The sequence below is a fragment of the Camellia sinensis genome, chromosome 2 (assembly GCF_055761805.1).
Source record: "Camellia sinensis isolate YWXY chromosome 2, ASM5576180v1, whole genome shotgun sequence".
NCBI classification, from domain to species: domain Eukaryota; kingdom Viridiplantae; phylum Streptophyta; class Magnoliopsida; order Ericales; family Theaceae; genus Camellia; species Camellia sinensis.
Window position 1 is genome coordinate 25,222,376 of NC_138962.1, and position 15,746 is coordinate 25,238,121.

The 15,746-nt window shown below is 32.5% G+C and overlaps 2 protein-coding genes across 5 annotated transcripts; one reads left to right on the forward strand and one right to left on the reverse strand.

The window, feature by feature from the left end:
- The first annotated feature begins 888 nt into the window (after nucleotides 1–888).
- Nucleotides 889–5,083, forward strand: EMB2219 (Mitochondrial transcription termination factor family protein). Of its 2 annotated transcripts, none has more exons than XM_082904449.1 (6): nucleotides 889–1,667; nucleotides 2,459–2,867; nucleotides 3,374–3,589; nucleotides 3,820–3,927; nucleotides 4,184–4,458; nucleotides 4,700–5,083. In XM_082904449.1, the coding sequence occupies exons 1-6, from the start codon at nucleotides 928–930 to the stop codon at nucleotides 4,743–4,745; spliced, it is 1,794 nt and encodes a 597-aa protein (XP_082760575.1). In that variant the 5' UTR covers nucleotides 889–927; the 3' UTR covers nucleotides 4,746–5,083. The 2 variants fall into 2 exon arrangements, with proteins under 2 accessions (XP_082760575.1, XP_082760569.1); XM_082904443.1 differs by having other exon boundaries at nucleotides 4,714–5,083.
- Nucleotides 5,084–5,595: 512 nt separating this feature from the next.
- Nucleotides 5,596–13,145, reverse strand: LOC114285747 (uncharacterized). 3 transcript variants are annotated; one of them, XM_082904464.1, is made up of 5 exons: nucleotides 12,951–13,108; nucleotides 6,734–6,943; nucleotides 6,442–6,554; nucleotides 6,227–6,351; nucleotides 5,596–6,144 (listed from the first exon to the last, which is right to left on the reverse strand). In XM_082904464.1, exons 3-5 carry the CDS (start codon nucleotides 6,521–6,523, stop codon nucleotides 5,908–5,910), a joined length of 444 nt encoding a protein of 147 aa, XP_082760590.1. In that variant the 5' UTR covers nucleotides 6,524–6,554; nucleotides 6,734–6,943; nucleotides 12,951–13,108; the 3' UTR covers nucleotides 5,596–5,907. The 3 variants fall into 3 exon arrangements, with proteins under 3 accessions (XP_082760590.1, XP_082760583.1, XP_028084636.1); XM_082904457.1 differs by lacking the exon at nucleotides 6,734–6,943 and adding an exon at nucleotides 7,826–8,035 and having other exon boundaries at nucleotides 12,951–13,098; XM_028228835.2 differs by lacking the exon at nucleotides 6,734–6,943 and having other exon boundaries at nucleotides 12,951–13,145.
- Nucleotides 13,146–15,746: the final 2,601 nt, after the last annotated feature.

Consider the following 15,746-nt stretch of genomic DNA (forward strand, 5'->3'; position numbering starts at 1 on the left):
TTTTTAAATTGATATAAGAAAATATTTCACATGTTTGAGGAATGTAATAAAATAATTCAATAATCCTAATAAATCCTAATAATAGGGATTTATAAAAAATGTCACCAATGGCTTGTAACACGGGCAGGCGTGCACACAAAGGCACAGAACACGCGTTAATTAGTTAGGGACAAACTCACCTTGCTGGGACGCCATGCCTACACGATAGTTGCGAGCTGAGGTCAAACTATCTAACCCGTGACATGATTTAAAGTTTAAGAAATTGAGTCTCGTCTGTTAACTTTTCATTTTAATAAAAAAAAATACTATAAATTATTATATTATCATTCAACTGGTTTGGTTTTGATTTTTAAAAAATAATTTTTAATTTTTTTTTTCATTTTTTGTATTTTAATATTTTTAATGATTTTTTTAATATTTTAAGTAATTTTTTAAAAAAAGTTGTAGATATACTTGATATAAATACACTTAAAAAGTATAATATTTGTAAATTAAAAAAATCACTAAATATCAAAAAATACAAAAAAAAAATGAAAATTCAATACATTTTTTTTTATATTTTTATATATTTATTAATTTTTTGAAATAATTTTTTCACAAATATTTTACTATTTAGATACATCTAAGTAAGGTGTATCTAAAAAAATAAAAAAAATTACTTAAAATTTTAAAAATATTCACTAAAAATAAAAAAAATGCAAAAAATTAAAAAATTAATTTTAAAAAAATTAAATTCAAAAAACTGAAACTAAATACACTAATTTCATTTTTATTTTTTTTATAACTTTTATAAAAAAATTACTAAAAAAATTACTAAAATAATCGATTTCAAAATTAAATCAACCATAGAGATATTTTAATAAATGTGTTATTTACCCCGCTTATTGTTATCCAGCGGAGCCAGTCTATCAGTTTCCCATTTCTAAGATGTTATCTTCTCCTCACTACCACCCCACCATCGAAATCCATGTCTCCACCCACAACCCCAATTCCACCACCACTCTCCTCCTCCCCTTTTCCACCACCACCACCACCACCAGACTCCCCCACCTCTTCCCCATCTCTTCATCTTCTCCCAATCATCATCACCACCGCGAAACCCATCAAAACCCAGACACCACCACCACCACCACCACCTCCAAAGAAATATTCCGAAAGCACAACGACAAATCAACAGCCTTCCTTCTCCACCACCTGTCAACCCAACAACAACAACAACCAAAACCCAAATCTCAACCCCTTGGGTCCGACCAAGTTCACTCCATACCCGAAGAAGACAGAGTGAAGCTTCTAGAAATGTCTCTCGTACGCAAAAGAACCCCTCAATTTCCAGGCGCTATCTACATACAGTCCCCAAGCGACGCCGATGTGAGCTCTTCTCTGCCGCCTCTTCGCAGCCTATTCGCCGGCGCTGAAGATGAAGAGATGATATTCAGGGCGGTTGAGATTCGGCGCACCGTGACGGTGGAGATTTTCAAGGAAGCGATGAGAAAGGGCAAGTTTGGGATTACTTATTCTACCAATTTGGTTTCTAGGTTACCTGAATTTATTGATTTCGTGATGATTAAAGCTGCTTCCATGAAGCAATTGGATGAATATTCACAATCTACATTCAATGTTCGTGCCAAAACATTCATTGATGAGTCTAATGTTGTCCCACTTATCAGGTACAATGACCAATCCACCTAAGAAAACTTGCTTTGATGATTCATAGTTATGGATTAATTTTCACTTTTATTCTTAAATTATTGTATTTTTTTTATATTTTGTTTCTGAATTGTTAATTTCATCTGTTTAGTCGTTCGAGTTTCTGATTTCAGTTTATATAATCCAATTGAAGACAACTTGTTGAAATCAATAACGGTGTAAAATTTTGCAATTTAGACAATGTAAATCATATAACCAAATACTTGTCTTCTTACTCACACTATATTAAACAACTAGTAGCCTACAATCAAACACTCATCTTATTTTCCACCAATCATTTCAAAATAGTGAGTAAGAAAATGAGTGGTTGATTGTGTGGGTTAATTTGTTTAAATTTTAAAATGATCTTTTTGCCAATCAAATTAGGCTTTAATGGTTATTGATTTGGACAGCAGTCTCCAATTAGACTGTATTAACTAAAATTAAAAATTGTAGAGACTAAATAGAAGAAATTGATAGTTTAAGGATGAAAAAATAACAATATTTTAGAGAATAAAAGTGAAATCAACCTATATTTATGCATATATATGTATATATCCATGTCTTCTTTGTGGTATAGCAAATTCACGATTAGTCCTAGTTTATCATGAATATTATTTGACAAAAACAAAACCCAACAAATTTATCAGAATAGTTTCATTTGCAGTATGATTTTTGATTCTTCAACTTGGCTCCATGCATAGTAGAAATGAAAAGGAAGGGAATAAATACTAAGACTTGCCTTTCTTCTTGTGGTTACTGAATTGTATAGGTGGTTGAAACACAATTCACTGTCATATCCTCAAATTGGGAAGCTCATATGCATGTCAAGAGGAAATCTTGATGCCATAAGGCATGTTGCTGATTGGTTGAAATCAATTAATGTGAAGGGGAGATTTATCGGGGTTGCATTGGTGAAAGCAGGAGAGAATATTTTGGAGCTCAGTGATGAAGAATTGGATGAGATTGTTGGTTATCTAGAAAGCAACGGTGTGAGGAGGGACTGGATGGGTTATGTCGTGAGCCGATGTCCTTGGTTGTTGTCTTACAGTATGGACGAACTGAAGTCTCGGGTGCAATTCTACTTGGATATGGGTATGAATGATAAAGATTTTGGAACAATGGTTTTCGATTATCCCCAGGTGCTTGGCTACTTCTCTATGGAAGAGATGAAGCAAAAGGTATTAATCTATGGTTCATCCAGCTTTATTTATACCCTTTTGCAACTTCAAATTTTGATGATGTGAGCTCTCATGTATGAAGTAATAGGAGTATCGGTAATTTGTCGATAGTTACTAATCTTAACAATTCTTATTATTTATGGTGACTAGTTGCTTACCACAATGTTTTTTTATTATATTGCCGTTATTGCTCTCTTATTAGCATTTCTTCCAAAGTAAGAGAAAGAAAAAGGGAAAATATCAAACAAGTACTATTGACTCATGTGTTAACAGGACTCAATGGAAACTTCATTAGAAAAATAGAACTTATTGGATCTTTTCCCGAAGAAAAATGTGAGTGCAGGTATTCCTATAAACAATTTCCCATTGTTCTGATCCAAAGCACCAAACACCATCTAACTACTACTAAGATTGGTTTCAGTGGAACGTTCTTTTACAATAACTACTGAGTAACCACTAGCCATTTTTTAGTTAAAATAGCGAGACATTTTGCGTTCTTCGTTCAGGTAGGTTATCTCATGGAATTTGGCCTTGGCAATGAAGATGTTGGTAGATTACTAGCTTTTAAGCCACAACTGATGGCTTGCAGCATTGAGGAAAGATGGAAGCCACTTGTCAAGTATCTATACTACCTTGGGATTTCCAAAGATGGTATGAGGAGAATACTTACTATCAAACCAATGGTTTTCTGTGTTGATTTGGAGAGCACCATCGTGCCAAAGGTATGCTTTCACTTCTTGTGCTTTGCATCACATGATTGAAATCTATTGTAAACGGAAAATATGTTGAAAGGCTACTTTTGCGGCTGACCCCAAGGATTCCTTTTCTCAGTTTTGTTCACATTTTTATTTATGTGCGTGTATTACAATTAACCCAAAATGATACATGCTGAAATTATGCAGCATTGTTGTCAAGCTTTTATTACACAGATTGTTTTTCCCGTCTTGTGAAGGTACAATTTTTACGCGACATAGATGTTAAAGAAGATGCCATAGGCAACATGCTTGTCAAGTTTCCTCCATTACTGACGTACAGCCTCTACAAGAAAATCCGCCCCGTGGTTTGTTCTTTTCTTTTATTTTTGTTCCTGTCATTTCAATTTTTAAAGGTAACTAGCTTTGATACTTCTAAAGAAAATCAAGTTAGCTTAGATATATTCTGTAGAGCATATTATGTCATGACTATTAATTGTTCCCGTCTGCTGATAGTGATGGATTTAAGTATGATTTTGCACCTAGAACTATCTTAGGCTATGTTTTCGAACCTTGAAAAATGCATAACAATTTAAGAGTGATTGATATTTGAATTTCATGTAGGTTGTATTCTTGTTGACAAAAGCTGGAGTCACCCAGAGGGATATTGGAAAGGTGATAGCTTTGGCGCCAGAGCTCTTGGGGTGCAGCATAGCACATAAGCTGGATGTTAATGTGAAATATTTTCTGTCACTTGGCATTCCTCTTCGATTATTGGGTGAGATGATAGCTGATTTTCCCATGCTACTCCGCTACAAGATAGACGTCCTTCGTCCCAAGTACCGATATTTGCGGAGGATTATGGTACGCCCTTTGAAGGATCTCATTGAGTTTCCAAGGTGAGCCTTGCTGATGATCAGTTTTTTTCTTTTTCTTTTTTGTTTTCATAATATAAATTATATTTCTTAAATTTAGTTCAATGATCAAGCTAAGTTATTGTTGATCAGACATTTCAATAGAATTAGAACATGGTCTTATGCATTTTGGAGGTGTCAATAATTTCTTTCTGGTTGAATAATCTTTATTCATAGTTTATCAGTTTGCCAATTTATTATCATCTGGTTTCTTGATTATGCAAAGGATAATACGTACAGGTTCTTCAGCTATTCCCTTGATGGTCGAATAATGACAAGGCACAAGATTCTGGTGGAGAATCGGATAAATTTTAAACTGCGCTACATGTTGCCGGGCACCAATGAAGAATTTGATCGGAGGGTTCGTGCTGCAGTGGAGAGGCGCCAGAGATTTGAATCCGGTGTCGCAGATAACTACCCATCTGATTGTCAAACTGATGGCTCCATAGAGAGGACTTTGGTTGATTTTTCTGTAAATGATTATTCTTCTTCTGATAATCAAACAGCTGAGTGCTCAGTGGGAAGTGAGCAGTTGAGTGCATCAGAAAACAAGATTTCTCAAAGATTGTTGATTTCAGATTAATAATAATAAAATAAATAATTTATATGATTCCTGAGTTTTCTTCTCTCTATAGCTTGTAAAGAACTCATAAATGCTCTACTCTTGTTTTTTTCGTTTTTGTAAATATATATAGCTCAACACAAAAGAAGTCCAACAATTTTTTCGTAATTGTTATTTTGATGGTATAAAGTAGCGATAATCTTATATAAATCTACCCTAAAATAGGCACATATTAGAAAGTACAGATAATCATATATACATCTATCCTAAAATAGGCACAAAATTAGACTAGTAGGTCTAGTAAATGAGGCGCTTTTTTTTTTTTTTATCAGCCGTGATATTCCAATTTGAGTTTTACCCATCCGCAAGGCAGCTTCTCATTTCTTTATTCTCACCGCACTCCTCGTTAAAAATAATAATTATTATTATTATAAAATAAAAAAACTACCAATGATTGATATAATAGTGAAGGGCAATTATAAAATATCTTGGCTTTCACGTTTGATATTCAAGATAATATACAAGCAAAAAACTGACTTAATTGATAAGAGATAGTAGTCTGTCTATGAAACCAATGTCTTTCATTGATGGAATTAAGTTGCTACTGTATATCCATTTCTGGATTTTACATAATTATTATAAAAATAAAAATAGAAATAAAAAAGTCAGCCCTTGTTATGTTACCTAATTACCCTTATTCTCCAAATCTCGGCCCGTGGCGATGACATGCCAAGGTAACCATTTTTTTAGTCCAATAGATGAGTACCACAATTTGCCTGCAAAAATTCAGATTCAGCATGAGTTGTACAAGCTCAGGCCACCAAAGTAGAGCATCAAATATTTAACATTAATGAACACAAAAATGTAGAAACTTAAGCAATGGTCTTCAGCTTAGGAGCCGCATCAGCACTTGAGTAGGCAGGGTGGAGCAGATGGCCTTCCTTGGGCTCAACATGCACCCACTTTCGTCCACTCAACTTATGCCGTTCAAACTTGACACAACCTTCCTTCATAGCATAGAGGGTGTGATCCTTCCCCATTCCGACATAGTTTCCTGGATGGAAGCGGGTTCCTCTTTGGCGAACAATGATATTCCCAGGAATCACTCTCTGCACAATGATGACAATATACTTAATGATGTGATGAAGGTTTATATGAATAGGAAAAATATGATGTCAGTATTTGACTCACCTCTCCACCAAACTTCTTCACCCCAAGATTCTTTGGTTTTGAGTCTCGCCCATTCTTTGTGGATCCTGCTGTCTTTTTAGTAGCCCAGCGCCTGAATGTCAAACTCAATCCTCCTCCAGTAACATCTAAATTAAATGTAATAGAAAGGTCAATAAAGCAACAAACCAACAATTTACAGAAATATCAAATTCTACAAAGTAACAGGAAAACATTACCACTAGCAGTGCTGTAGATAGGAACATTTGTAACTAGCTCATTGAGATTCAATCTTCTACAAAGTGATGACACGAAATTCATCTTGCTATATTCTCAAATACGAAGATTGAACCTGAAAGAAACACCAAATCAACATAAAGGTTAAAACTTTGATAAAAATATCAAAAATATTCCAGCATCCTGGAGAACCAAGGCAACCAAAGGCACTTAATCCTATTGTTCAGCCATGGCATTGGAGCTGAAGCTGTTTAAGCATAAAATTCATGAGGAAAAAAAAAAAAATTTCATAACCTAAATTATTCAGCAATGAAACTCTTCCTCAAAGTTCTCAGACTTCTAATATTGTGCATTTTATTTGTTCCACTTTTAAGGCCATGCAGTAGGTATCATATCAATCAACTCAATCAAGTGGCAAATTGGAAATGGACCCCATTTTTTAATCAAGCTGTTCTTTAACCCACTCTTGCTTCTGTCAACTAGGCAACTACGAGCAAGAAAATCCTAAGAAGTGATAGAGCATCCATGTTAGATTGATATAGGCAAAAATAACTAGCCAAAGTGAACCCGGCCTCAGTACAACCTGAGACTGTACAATATGTCATGAAATGTGAAATCGGTGAATGTAAAAAATCAAGAACTGGAACCTACATCCACACAATTCCCCCCCCCCCCCCCCCCCCCCCAAAAACTAAAATCCCCCGAATGAGGTGGTAAGATAGAATGCATGTAAGGAGAGTTTTGAGAAAATATTGGGGCATGGGTCAACTTTTCAAATTTTCCTTGTGTAGAATTGGGGGGGGGGGGGGGGAGGGGGGCATATCGATCTACCACCCTTGTGTAACCTTTGGATCATTTATTTGATACAATAATAAAGAGCCCAATGCGCAATGTAAATAACAAAGCCAACTAATCTTCATAGATAGATTTTGGTATAGCATATCTAAGAAACGCAATTATTGTATTGATTTTTCTATTTTCTTTAATTCCTTCAAAATATAAAATTAAAAACAAATCCAATTCATTTTCCAAAACCCCTCAATTTGCTGATACAAGCAAAATACTGTGATATTTTTTTCATGTCTCCTCCAGAATGCTAGACTCTGAAATAAGATCAGGGCTTGTTAAAAGTGGGTAGAAGCTAAGTCACATAATTATATGTGGGGCTTTATTGGCATTTGCTAAGATAAATATCAACAGTGTACCCAATAAAACAACAAAACACACACACAAAAAAAAAAAAAATTCCATAGATCTTATGTTTGGCTCTTGGAAATGAAAGAATTCGTGAAAAAAAAAAGGTTTCTATTTCAATCACTTTTCCTGGAAGGAATTTGTGTTGAAGAAGAGAGAATCATGAATGAAACCATAAGAGAAGAGGCGTACCATTGAACAATCTCGCCGCCGATCATGTTGCTGAGAGAGAGAGAGAGAGAGAGAGAGAGAGAGAAGATGAGCGAGAGTAGGGTTTTGCCAGGGAGAGGGTTGGGTGCTGTGAGGCGATTGACAGCTTTGGTGCTGTGCCCTTAGATGACGTAGTTTGACGGATATTTTCCAAGTCGTTTCTCCTTATTTAAACAAATATACTTTCATTTTCTGTCAATTATCAATGACAACTCCATTTCATGTTTTAATTTCGGAAAAGTCTACAATGTGCACCTTCTAAAAGGGCATATGACATGCACTTATTGTGTTGTCCATATTGTGCCACGACATAAAAAGTAACTTGCTAAACAGGTCATTTAACAAGTTACATGAAAGAATAATAACTTTTTTTAAACATCATAACAATTACTATAATGAATTATAACAATGTCATAATATGCATTACGGTGTCATAACAAAGACACTATCAATCATAACAATATGGCAACGACTCATAACAAATATAGGGTATGTTTGGTTTGTGTTTGAGATATGTGTTTTAGAGATAAAAAGTACGAAAACATGTTTGGTTTGGTTTTTTTTAAAAGATGTTTTGAAAAATTATTTTGAGATAGAGTTTTGGAAAAACTGATTGATTTGATGTGTGTGAGAGAGAGATTTGTTTGGAAAACTTGTTTGGTTTACCAGTTTTGGGAAATTTTTTTGGGAAAATTTGTTTGGTTTGGTTATTTTTGAAAACTTATTTGTAGAGAAAATTTCCCAAATTTTTTTCAGAAAATCAAACCAAACGAGCCCATAGTTATTTCTAACAAATTATCGTAACATTTTTTATTATAATTCACCATAACAAATCATAACTTTTGGTAGTACAAATCAAAACTTTTACTAATGAATCATAACACATTGATTTAACTTTTTTTCCCACAATGATAACGACATTAACAAAATATCATAACTTTTACCAATGAATCATAACATAGCACGTTGATTGTAATTTTGTTCCGAAAATCATAACATTAACAAAACATCATAACTTTTAAAATTTCAAACACAATTAATTGTGTAATCAATTGGTATAGCATATAAGAGTGAATGAAAAATCATAATTGATTGCAAAATCGATTGGATTCAAAGACTACAATTGATTATACAATCGATTAGTAAGCAGGGTTTTGAACAATCACAATTGATTATGCAATCCATGAGAATATAAGGGAGATTCAAATATCACAATTGATTTTGCAATTGATTGTAGGGATCCTTGATATAAAAAACATAATTGATTCAATAATCAATTAGTTTTCATAAGCCACACTAGACCAATTAATTCCCAAGTTATTTATAGTTCCCAATCAATTAACAAAAGACTAATCATTACTATTAATTTAGTCAAGATTTGAATAGTAATTGGTCGGTTGATCAGTCACCACTTTTATGTAGTTATGTTGTTGTGTTGTCATTACCTCAAACATTATCATTAACAAAAACGTAGGACACTCCAACTAGGTTAACAGATGCTAACATAATTTAATATGAAGATTTAATAATTTTAATGAAGGTAAAAGAAGAAATATTATTTTGCCTCTCATACTATTACTAAAAATTAATTTAACCTCCGTTATTTTAATAATATTAATTTTACACTTAGTTTATTTGATTTTGGATTAATTTTACCCCTACTGTTAGCTTCTGTTTATAATCCAACGACAGTTGCTAACATGGCAATGAAATTTGAAATTTCATTTTACCCTCTAAACTTCATTTTATTCAGAAAACTAATTGATATTTTAGGTGTCACATGAGCAACTTCTATTTGATTATAGACCGTGATTGATAGTAGAGTAAAATTGATGCAAAATCGAATAGTTTAGGTATAAACTAGATAAGGTATAAACTAGATATTATTAAGAGAACAGTGGTTGGATTGTTTTCTGAGTTATAGTTTGAGGGGAAAATGATATTTTCTCAAAGTGAAATTTCAATAATTTTTTTTTTTTTAAAAAAAATTATAGTTCGAGGAAAATAAAAAATAAAAAGATATTCATAAATTTGCATAATTATTTGACCTCATCAAATTTTAAAAGGTGGATTACGTCGAACCCCATAATTTGGATTTGAGAGCATTGTTTGGGCCCTACGAGGCCCATCACGGGTTCTATTTTGAATCCAAACCATTAATTTTGTTGGGTATTGTGTATTTCATTTACACAAAAAGATATAGCCATCTGATAATCGTAACTAATTCAATTTAGGGTTCCTCTTTGTATCGGATTTATATGCACTACTTTTTGTATCCTACACATTCCTATCCTATTAATACTGCAAACATTCAACACTGAACAATCCAGATATGGCCAACGTTTGAATCAATCGCACAAAGAATTAATCTCATCAACTCTTAGACACTCAAACATTGACGGTATAGTTTCGTTCCTCCAGTGAAGATCTGAGACTGGGAGATTCTCTCTCTCCCTCTCCCCCCATGGCATCTCACATGCTCCTATGCACACAGTACACTTATTTCACCATTGACCCTTTCTCTCTCCTCTCCCTTTAGTCCCCAATTCGCAGAATCAAGTATTTCTTACTATCCCTTCCGATACACACTGTTATATATATTTTGTTCCTCTTCTTTGCTAGAGTGAAAGTTTAATTATGTATATATTTAACCCTTTTTTTTTTTTGGATTGGTTTTTGTCCCCTGTTTTGAACATATAAATTAAAGAAAAGCTACAATCTCTCTTTTTTTTTTAATGATTTATTTCATAGTTTTGATATTTTTTCAGTCTATGAAGATGATTTTTGGGTTGCATAATGAGTGCATGCATATATATATATATATATATATATCCATTTTCAAATATGAGTCTTGGTTAATTTGTAAATAAAGATAATTTACTAATTTTGTGCTTTAACAATTCAATTTTTATGCTTTGTTTTGGATAATTTTCTCTCTCATTTCACTTATTTGATACAATGGTGGTTCAAGTGTTCAATATATATATTGTTCCCTGTTTTTTTGAGTTGCATAACGAGTGCATGCATATATATCAAATGACGAAAATGGTGTACAAGAATCTTGCTTTGGAGAAGTGAGATTAATTTGTCTATTTGACATATCTAAGAAAAATAACAATAATGCAAGAACTAAGTTAATGCACTAATTTATTAACAATCAATATAAAATTGAACCAACCATTGTATTAAATAAGTGAAACCGAGAGAGAAAATTACCCAAAACAAAGCAACTAGTCCACTCATGGATACAATTAATGCAAAGGCTCATGCAAAGTTCCAAAGAAATGAAGACTCTTTGGTGTATTTTCAAGTGAATCAAGTCAAGACATTAGTGGTTTAGTTTGTGGTTATTATGTTTTGTTTAAGGATGCATGGTGTAATGTTCTGTGTAATGCGTTTTATTTGAGGATGCATTGTGTTTTTGGTAATTATGTTTTGTTCAAGGATGCACTGTGTAATGCTTGCTATGCTGTGTAATGCACAAATTTTTTATTACTAGTCATATTTTTTTTTTCTTTTTCTTTTTCTTTTTTTTTTTTTGGTGAGAAAAAAAAAATGTGATTGAAAAATTTATTGAATTAGTGACAGAACATTGTACATCCCTTTCTATATATGAATTGGAATTTCATTTTTTGAGTTATAGATGTGAATTGGAATTTCGAGCTTGTTTGAGCTCGAGCTCATTTATCGAGCCAAGACAAGTCGAGCTCAAGCTTTTAAATTAGCCAACGAGCCGAGCTCGAATATAATTTCTGAAGCTCGACTTGAGCTTGAACCGAGCTCGAGCTTCCCTCATTTTGACCGAGCCGAGCCTGAACATCTGAAAGCTCGGCTCGGCTCGGCTAATTTGCAACCCTAACTATAACGGCAACAAATAGTGACAGTGTCCACACTTAGGGTACTACAAATACAAAATTAATATAACTTGAGATAGTAACGAAAGATGTGTTAACTTGTGATTTAACAGATATTAGGGCCCTTGACCGAGTAGAATGCCAAACAAGATTCATGTAGCAAGCCCAAATAGTTGGGAGGGACAAGGCTTTATTGAGTTGAGTTGAGTTGAGTTGAGTTGGGTAGAAAAAGGAAAGAAAGAAAGCATTTCTACTGTCCAAATATAATATATACTTGTTATGTAAATCATTTTCTATTCAAATTGTTACAACAAATGCAACTTCTTCTATAAAATTACAAAATCCTAGGTCCTAAGATACAATATAAGATAAAACCACACAATGCAACACAAACAAAGATCAACACTCAACTTAGTACTCCCTCCATCCCACAATGTTAGCACCTTCTAGGAGTTCAAATTTTTCAAAGGGACATACAATTAAAGAAATTCAAATTCAAATAAAAAGGCATTTGGTTTCTCAGATTCCCCTTTTATTCCCAGTCTTAAATATATTCAGCCACTTATGAGGGACCATTTTTGAAAATTGTAAAATTTTATGCTTTGACTTTCCAGAGAAGACTAACATTTTGGAACATCCCCAAATTGGGAAAAGGACTAACAGTGTGAGACAGAGGGAGTACCCAGATTGACACTAGAACCACATTTGTACGGGGTAAGAAGAGCTAGGATTGGCCCATTAGTTCCATATCATCCCTTATCCTATGTTTGGTGGCCCTTAAATAAGGTTGAGACTAATTGTCCTCCTGGACAAATAATACTATGTAGGCGTCATTATTTAACACAATGGGAAGGGGTATATTATTGATAACGGAACTATGCCAGTCTTTGGTTTGGATAAGGCTCAAAATGATCAGCATACAGTTTATCCTTTCAGTAATTCAACATAGAAGGGACATAATTGAGTGCAAAATTCAATTACACACACATCAGATTTCACACACTCAAGCCAAATTTCAAGTATATATATATATATATGGAATCAAAACAACTACCAAAGCAAACAAACATAAAAAAACCTAAACCTATTCAAATCATATTTTCCTAACTTTATAAACCAACCCAGTGAGTTCACAAAGGTGAAAGGGGCAGTTTCGAAGAAGGGGATTTCAGTCTAGGGTTTCATAGAATGGAGCTGGAGAAAGGAATAGAAACAAGTTGCAGAGAGAGAGAGAGAGAGAGAGAGAGACATACCTTGAGGTGAAGTCGAGGGCACGTTGTGTTCGCGGGATAGTCTTCGAGGGCGAAGAAGAGCTTTGGAGTCGTGTCTGAAGAGTGCGAAGAAGAGCTTCGGAGTCGTCAGAAAAATAAGGGCTTTAGGAAAACAAAGTGAAGAGGTTTTTTGAGAAAAATAAGGTTTTGTGGAATAAATAGCCCTAATAATTGGACCTAAATGAGTCCTATTGAAAATAAATTTTAATAAAATTGTCAATAAAAATAATTTTTTTGTAATAATTTTTTATATATATCGTTAAAAATTGATAATTAGTAACTTCTTTTGTCATTATTTTTATAAATTGTCATTAAAACTTACAATTAGTGACGTTTTTTATGATAAATTTTTCTCATAGAACTTATTAGACAATAAGTCCACTTATTAGGACTTACACGTAAGTACCCCTAAAGAAAATTGTAACCTGTTAAAGAGTATTCAATATTTCTAATTAAACTGTTTAATGGTTGAGATTAATTTGTAAATATCTAATAGTTTAAAATAAATGTGTACATGATATACACTATTTAATGAGAGTAATGTAAGAAACACCAAATATTCTACTAAAAATTTTATCAAATGTTTTACATGGGTGTGAAACTCACATAATGTGGGTCTCATATAGATCTCATACCCATATGAAATATTTGATAAAATTTTTAGAATCTCTTAACATTTTTGATTTAATGAGGTGCACATCTTAACAATACCCTTTAATTTTTTCAAATAAATGTAATTAGGTAATTATAGGTCAACTTTGACGAGTTCAACTTAAGGAGTGTGTGGGGTTTATTATAGATCATATTTTGGTAATTTAAATTTTCCATTTTTTTAAATTATGAAAAAAATTAAATCGGTTTAACAATTGCAACTATTTTATTTATTGTTTCTCTCTAAAAAAATGGACAACAAGCATGTACTAAAAATAAATCATTTATTTTTTTGGACACAAACACCATAAAATAAAAATGTTATGATTATTAGATAAATATAATTTTTTATAGATGAAATACATGAAATACCTTAAAAAATTAGTAGTTTAGATCATTGAAATAAGATTACTATTGATGCCCATGAGCCTCTCAACTCAATCCTAATGAAAGTAAAACGTAATCAAAATTTATCCTAAAAGTAACACGTAAGGTGTAGATTTAAAATTACAATATTGTGAGTTATATGTAAAATAAATTTTCTTTACATATTTAATTCTTAGATAATGTTTTTTGGCATGTGACACAACTATATTCGATTATGTATATATATATATATGATAAGAGTAATGATATAGAAATACAAAAATTGTATATAAAACTAATGGAGAATTATATAATACACACCACTTAAAAATGTATGTACCATATGTTCCAGTTGCGACGTTTATAATTTTTGGTGATAACATATTATGATATTTATTATGGCATTATTTTAGTGGTGATCCAAAAGATCTTTACGTATGACTCATGTCACGTTTCGTTATAATTTTTTTTTTTTTAAAGTTATGACGGAATAGGATTTTATTATTACATTTATGATAAACAACATTACAAATATCTTAACTTACATATATAGCATTACCCAAATCAAATACACAATTTTATAACACATCAATTTTGTAATTTTAAAATAAAAAATTCATCAAGGTTATTTATATTTTCAAAATTGCCACAATTACATCATTTTTGTCAAAAAATTTATATATACATTTTGTATTAATATTTTTTTTCATATAATAATCACAAAATTTATGGCATAAAATGGACTTGGCAATCATGATGGACAACAAATGGAAGTTAACATATGCCAAGAGCAGTGTAGTTGGCCTAAGAACGTATATCTGATGAGGAGTTCGAAAATATCCGTCAAATTACGTGGTTTAGGGGCACACCTCCGGTTTTGTGGACGTGCAAAACAATAAAAAATAAGAACCCAACTCTTCTCCAATAACTGGAGGGAGTTGTTCGGCATCCATGGGTTTTGATTTGAACTCATATCGATAATTTAAATTATTTAATGTGTAAAATACGTCAAATATGTTATTTTTATAAAAAATCACATTGATCAAATATCAATAACAATTTAATCATATCATATTTCTGTCACAATTTATTTTAAAAACTATTTTGAAAATATGATATAATCAAATGATTATTAATATCTGATCAATGTAATTTTTTACATAAAAAATATATTTGACGAATTCTACACATAAAACGTTTGAATTATCGACATGAGCTCAAATCAAGGCTCACAAGAGCCAAACAGCTCCCCGTAGTTACTGGAGAGGAGCTCCGTCCAAAAAATAAAAATATATATATTATACAACGGGTAGATCAGGTCCATGCGAATCATGGCGTATTTTCCACTCGATCTGCACCTGAAATTTTGAAAAAACAACAGCGCCCTCATGCGTCTTCCTATGTTGCTGGACTGTCCAAATGCGGGTCAGGTCGGTTTGATGGGTAGCCTGGATCCATCCCGTTGTCTTTCCATTGGCTTCTTCAAAACTCAATTTCATTCAGCTCTGAACAAGGTATTATTTATTCTATTCATTTGATACTTCTTTTTTTTGTTGTTGGTAAAAGTATGTGTTCATACAGAAACTAAATTGAAAAATGTTCATAAAAATTTGTAGTATGCTTCTGAATTTGAGTCTACATAGATAGAGCTGAATTTGTAGTATGCTTCTGAATTATTTTTGGTTGAACTGAATAATCTATATATAATACACATTTTTTAATTTAAAATCATAAAACTGAATAAGAGCTAGACTATTTCTT

Coding starts and splice junctions, on each gene's coding strand:
- EMB2219 (XM_082904443.1), top strand. CDS start 928: ATGTTATCTTCTCCTCACTACCACCCCACCATCGAAATCCATGTCTCC. Junction 2,868..3,373: donor TGGAAGAGATGAAGCAAAAG/GTATTAATCTAT, acceptor TTCTTCGTTCAG/GTAGGTTATCTCATGGAATT. Junction 3,928..4,183: donor ACAAGAAAATCCGCCCCGTG/GTTTGTTCTTTT, acceptor AATTTCATGTAG/GTTGTATTCTTGTTGACAAA.
- LOC114285747 (XM_028228835.2), bottom strand. CDS start 6,523: ATGAATTTCGTGTCATCACTTTGTAGAAGATTGAATCTCAATGAGCTA. Junction 6,352..6,441: donor TATCTACAGCACTGCTAGTG/GTAATGTTTTCC, acceptor CATTTAATTTAG/ATGTTACTGGAGGAGGATTG. Junction 6,145..6,226: donor TGAAGAAGTTTGGTGGAGAG/GTGAGTCAAATA, acceptor ATCATTGTGCAG/AGAGTGATTCCTGGGAATAT.